Here is a 5,558-nt window from a genome sequence, read left to right as displayed (position 1 = left end):
CTGTAACACCATTACATCAGCATTTTTCCCATGAGAACTTTTAATTTCAAAGACCCATTGTACTACTCTTATTTCTTCTTTGCTCTTCATTTTTCTTCCCTTGAATCCCCATCATTTCCCCATAGAACCCATTTAAATGACTGAGAGACTGAATGTGAATTTTTTTCCCATAGAAATGTCTTGACTATTGCGATGACATTTTTTTAGGATACAGTGGAAACATCACAAAGTAGAAACTAAATAGAAGAAGTGGGCCATGGATATGAGATCATGCAGGTTAGGCTCTTGTCCCCTAAGTCTTGTCAGATCTTGCTGATGTATGAGTAGTGTTGTCTTTTTGCAATGTTTTTATCTCCCAAGGTCTCAAATATTTAGTGTTCATGGTCACCTTCTCTCTGTTCTTTAAGCTATTGCTCATGTTGTCCTTGACACTATTAGAAATCTGAGTGAATGATGGAAACTACAAGGATCTTTCTGTTCTTTATGCAACCAGATCGCCCTGTTCTACCCATAATAAAGACCAGAAGGTACATTGTCTTTTACTTAGTAGAGTATTACATCATTGGGGTAGAAGCATATAGGAGAAAAGCTCTCTTGATTAATCTAAAAAGAGTAGTGCTGAATTGATTATTACATAGATAGAAGAGGTCCCTAAGATGTAAATACAACACTGTAAAGCTCCAATAATCAGCCTTTGGTCAATACCCTTACTCTTGCTCAGTCATGTTTTTATCGAGTCTCTATAAGATGTATCATTTTTACTTTGATATATAGTGTAGTATAGCTATTATAAAGCTCATGGCATACAGTGATGTATACCTCTAGAGCAGCTGCAGGCAAGGTCTTATGGAGCACAGGCTCAAGAAGTGTTTGGATCCTTCATGTCCTGTAGTATATGTGAACTGAACAAGGCTTTCTATGGTAAAAATTTACCAGCATTTAACCAGTATTTGTGGTTACTTAGTCTTGGGCCTATGGAGTAAAGCTTAGTTAGAACACATAGGAAATGTACAGAGCATTTAGTATGCTATGTATCTACCCACCTGATAGCAAAAGTGGAGATGATTTGCTAAAACATATTGAGAATGTTCTCATCAAGAAAGCCTGGACCAAAAAAAAAATGCTGGGAAATGTGTCAATTAAAGTGTCAAAATCCCCAGATCAACACAATTTTGCTAATCTTGGAAAAGAGTCCCACCAGCTGAAGTAACCTAAATAACCATTATGATTTAACTTATAAAGGCATTTGCCTCAATAATGTCTTCTCCAAAGTATGGCTGTTTTTTTTTTCTTTTTGAAAACTGGACTCTTCAAAAGCATTCAAAGTATTAACGTGTTTTGTATACTTTTCCTAGAGAAAGCAGGGTTTGGAGAGAGGGGATGATTGACTCATAAGTACAAAAGGGATTGAAGTGGGAATACATAAAGTTATAATGTTTGTGAAATTCATTAGCCACCAATTTGAACTGTGAAATAGAGCATTGTAAGCATGTAAGATGGCAGAGAGGGTATAAAAAACCATAAAGATGGAAACTAGGACCAGGATGCTCTGAATGGCTCTGGATTCATGGGTGCTGCTAGGGGAAGCATGAGTGCTGCGGATGTATTGAACCTGCTGTTTGTGCCTATACAGAATGACAATCACTGATCTACCTGACCAGGTGATGAGACCAGAGAACAGAATTTCAGGAAACACAAAGAAACTTATATATAAGGAAACTGTGTTTTTGTCATATCCTACAATAGTATAGAGTTTGAAATTTGTATCCTTTGTTTTGTTTTTCCCAGTAAATGTTATGGACATGTACAAAGGGAAAATAACATTTATGAAGATGTACAAGACCCAGCAGAGAGAAATGCAGAGACTAATATCCTTTGGAGATTTGACTCTAATATTCTTCCAACAGGAGTTTCTTGGGATGATAGTGATGGCCTGAATGACACTCAAGAGGCAGATGGTGACAATGGACATACTCCTGGAAACCCTTAGAACATACATAAAAAATTGATAGCTCCAATCATCAAAGAAAAGTTTCAACCCAAAAGCTGCCATTGTGACAGACACTCCTTTCGAGAGCACAATCAAGATATTCACTATGATCAGATGCATAATAATCAAATCTGTGGGCTTTTGTTTGTGTTTCTTATAATAAATAACCAAGTAGTAAGAAAGGAGAGAGATGTTTCCTAGAATTCCAACTGTACTCTGTAACAGATATATTATTCCTATTCCCCAATTCCTGGCATCCATATTATGACTGAGAAAAACTGACTTCAGTATATGCCACCAAACATTTCTCATGCTTCAAATGATGGTTACATTTTTGTATCTCAAATGGTACTATGCACATGTTTTAACAAATGTACAAGAATCACATTAACTGAAGATCGAAAACCCAAGATGGTCAGCAGAACAAAATACTGTCTGCATACCTCCTACAGTTATTGAAATACCAACAAATTCTAATGTGAACTGGTGAAGTCTTCAAATGCACATGTTTATGGAGTAAATTCCATTATATATTTATAAAATATTAACATTAAGGATAGGGCAAAGTTATCCTGGTAGAAAAAGTGACATGTGAGCTCAAAATGAAAGAATGCTCAGTTCTACAAACCCACCCACATTGCAGAAACATTCTCTCTTCATCTTCAAGGAAGAAATCTATTGGAAATGACACTCTAATATCAATATTAACATTAAAACTGACAGTGCTAGAGAAGGAAAGAACATGTTTTCTACTCTGATGATTATGTTTTAAGTACTACTAACCATGAGATGGAAATGATAAATTAGGTGTTACCTTAAGAGATAACTCTTCAAATATCACTTCCCCCCACACATGTAGAAATGGTGATACAGAATTAGGATGAGAAGAGTGGGTGGAGGATGCATACTCTGCATAAGGAATTGTACCTAACACAATGGAGAGAAAATAAGTAAATGATTCCAACAGAGATTAGCTAGAAAAGGGTAGTGCTCAAAACAGAATATATCATGGAAGAAAGTACAGTGTTTCTATCTAATCCATTATCTGGCATCATCTAGCATCTGAATAGCAGGAGAAAGGTGAAGAAAAAAAAATCATATGAAAGAGTAACTTTTGGTACACATGTCAATGAAACAAGAATCTTGGATATGGAGTTCACATTGCTTCACAAATGTCCCAAATTAATTTCCCAAATTAAAGGGTGTTAAAAGGTGTAAGAGGCTGGAGCCATGGGCCCCTCCAGGTGTACTCTTTGGTTGGTGATTTAGACCCTGGTAGCTCTGGTTGGTTGATATTGTTGTGCTTCCTATGGAGTTGCAAACCCCTTCAGCCCCTTCAGTCCTTTCTCTAACTCCTTCATTGGGAACTCTGTGATCAGTTCAATGGTTGGCTGTGAGCATCTGCCGCTGTATATGTGAGGCTCTGGCAGAGCCTCTCAGGAAAGAGCTATATCAGGCTCCAGTCAGCATGTGCTTCTTGGCATCCGCAATAGTGTCTGTCTTTGGTGACTGAATATTGGATGCATCTCCAAGTGGGGCAGTCACTGGATGCCCTTTCCTTCATTCTCTGTTCCACACTTTCTCTCCATATTTGCTTCCATGAGAATTTTGTTATCCTTTTTAAGAAGGACTGAGGCACCCACATTTTGGTCTTCTTTCTTCTTGAGCTTCATGTGGTCTGTGAATCATATGTTGGGTATTCTGGGATTTTCCGCTAATATCCACTTATCAGTGACTGTTTACCATGTGTGCTCTTTTGTGATTATGTTACCACACTCAAGATGATATCACTTGAAGGCTCAATGCCCCAGTGTAGGGGAATGCTAGGGTCGGGAGACAGAAGTGGGTGGATCTGGGCACACACTCATAGAAGCATGAGGGGTTGGGGTAGGGTGTTTCTAGGGGGGAATAGGGAAAGGGGATAACATTTGAAATGTAAATAAATAAAATATCCAAAAAAGAAGTACACAGAATAGTAAAATGAATTTCATGTCCAGGACCAAGTCCCACCATCAGACATCAAGAGCCACCTTTTGGTGTCTGTTGTCAGTTTTCGCACACTATTTTGAAGCAAATGGAAAAAAAAATAGTGTAATTCTACCAGTAAATATTTGCTTGTACATGTGTAAAAAGGTACTTTCTAAACACCTTCAGAATACTTAAAGGCAACTTACCGAACATTTCTTCAGTTTTCTTTGTCATAACAGCATGGCAGTTGATTTTTCTGTCTTTGCTTGCTCAAACCAATATTTAAACAAGGCAATTGACTAATAAATTTTCAAATCTCATTTTATTTGTTTTGCAATTATAACTCATCTTTACTTTTTTCTTTTCAATGTATGTGATAAAGAATCTGTGTTATATTTGGAGCATATGTGCAGCTTGGTCTTCACTTGGGTTCCCTAACAATTGGAGGGGGCTGTCTCTGACTCTGTTTCCTACCATTGCCTCCCCTTCCCCTAACTGGACTGCATGGTTGGGCCTCAGTTAGAGAGGATGTCCTGGATGTTGTAGGACTGGGTAGTACCCAAAAGGGGGGGCACCTGTATGTTTGGGACTGGGAGGACAGGACAAAGGGGGTCTTCAATTAGAATGTAAAATTAATTAAAGAAAAAAGGTGTAAGAGTGATATACTTTCATCTTGAAAACCTAGCATTTAAGAAGTAAACTTTATATACAATGTCCAGAATTTGCTTGCAATGAATGACTGGAAACCAAGTCACTGACTTGTTTTGAAAGCAAGATTCAAATTTGCACATTATCAGGATAGCAATTTACTGATGTTTATGCAGTTTCACCCTATGTAGCAATGTAAATGAAATGAGCAATGAATTCACAACACTTAACACTCAAATGCATGAAAAACCACTTAGAAAATGTAAGATATCCTGCTCTGATATCAAATTATGCAACTATTAACATGGAAGCAGGGTTCTGTTCTTTCCAAGCTTAGAAGAGACAGGAACCTACCTCTATTTGCTTCCACTATTGCTAATTAGTCAACAGTACTCTATTTTTGGATGTGTTCATTTAAATGAAAAAAATCTAGTTAATGTCTTAGTTTTGGTGATATGGTGAATGTGTGTATGTGTGTGTCTTGCTTAATAATGCAGGATAGTCTTGAATGTACAACAATCATCCTGTATCAGTGTTTCAATTGTCCTGAGATGGAAAGATCAAGACTATGTACAGTTTCTTGATTTATGTGTTTATAATGAGGTGTATATCAATTATGATCAGTGAAGACATAAAGAGTTAGTCTAATTCATGGACATATTTGTTTTAACACATGAATGACAAGGTTTTTGAGCCACCTTGAAGACTATGTGTAGCAGTAAAATGCATCATGTTCTTAAGAATAGTATATAAGACCTAAACTCTCAATCAGAATTGAGATGGAAGACATGATATAAAAAAGAGAAAAAAACACCCAAGATTTCATCTTTTCCATAAGACCATAGTGTACAATGGAGATAGTTAAACTGTTCAGTTTTTGCCTTAGAAGAATGAGAACTTGAGTTCAACACACACATTCTCATTAAAAAATCTAAATCTTCGGTAACTAGGC

The 5,558-nt window shown here is 36.9% G+C and overlaps 1 protein-coding gene across 1 annotated transcript; it reads right to left on the bottom strand.

Annotated features, from left to right (window-relative positions):
* Positions 1-1,351: 1,351 nt before the first annotated feature.
* Positions 1,352-2,302, bottom strand: LOC110284400 (vomeronasal type-1 receptor 2-like). Its single transcript, XM_021150144.1, has one exon. It carries the CDS (start codon positions 2,300-2,302, stop codon positions 1,352-1,354), a length of 951 nt encoding a protein of 316 aa, XP_021005803.1.
* Between the last annotated feature and the right edge of the window lie 3,256 nt (positions 2,303-5,558).

This window comes from Mus caroli, chromosome 17 (genome assembly GCF_900094665.2).
Source record: "Mus caroli chromosome 17, CAROLI_EIJ_v1.1, whole genome shotgun sequence".
Lineage (NCBI taxonomy): Eukaryota > Metazoa > Chordata > Mammalia > Rodentia > Muridae > Mus > Mus caroli.
Note: the sequence above shows the minus strand (reverse complement) of the source record. Positions and strands in the feature narration are given on the sequence as shown.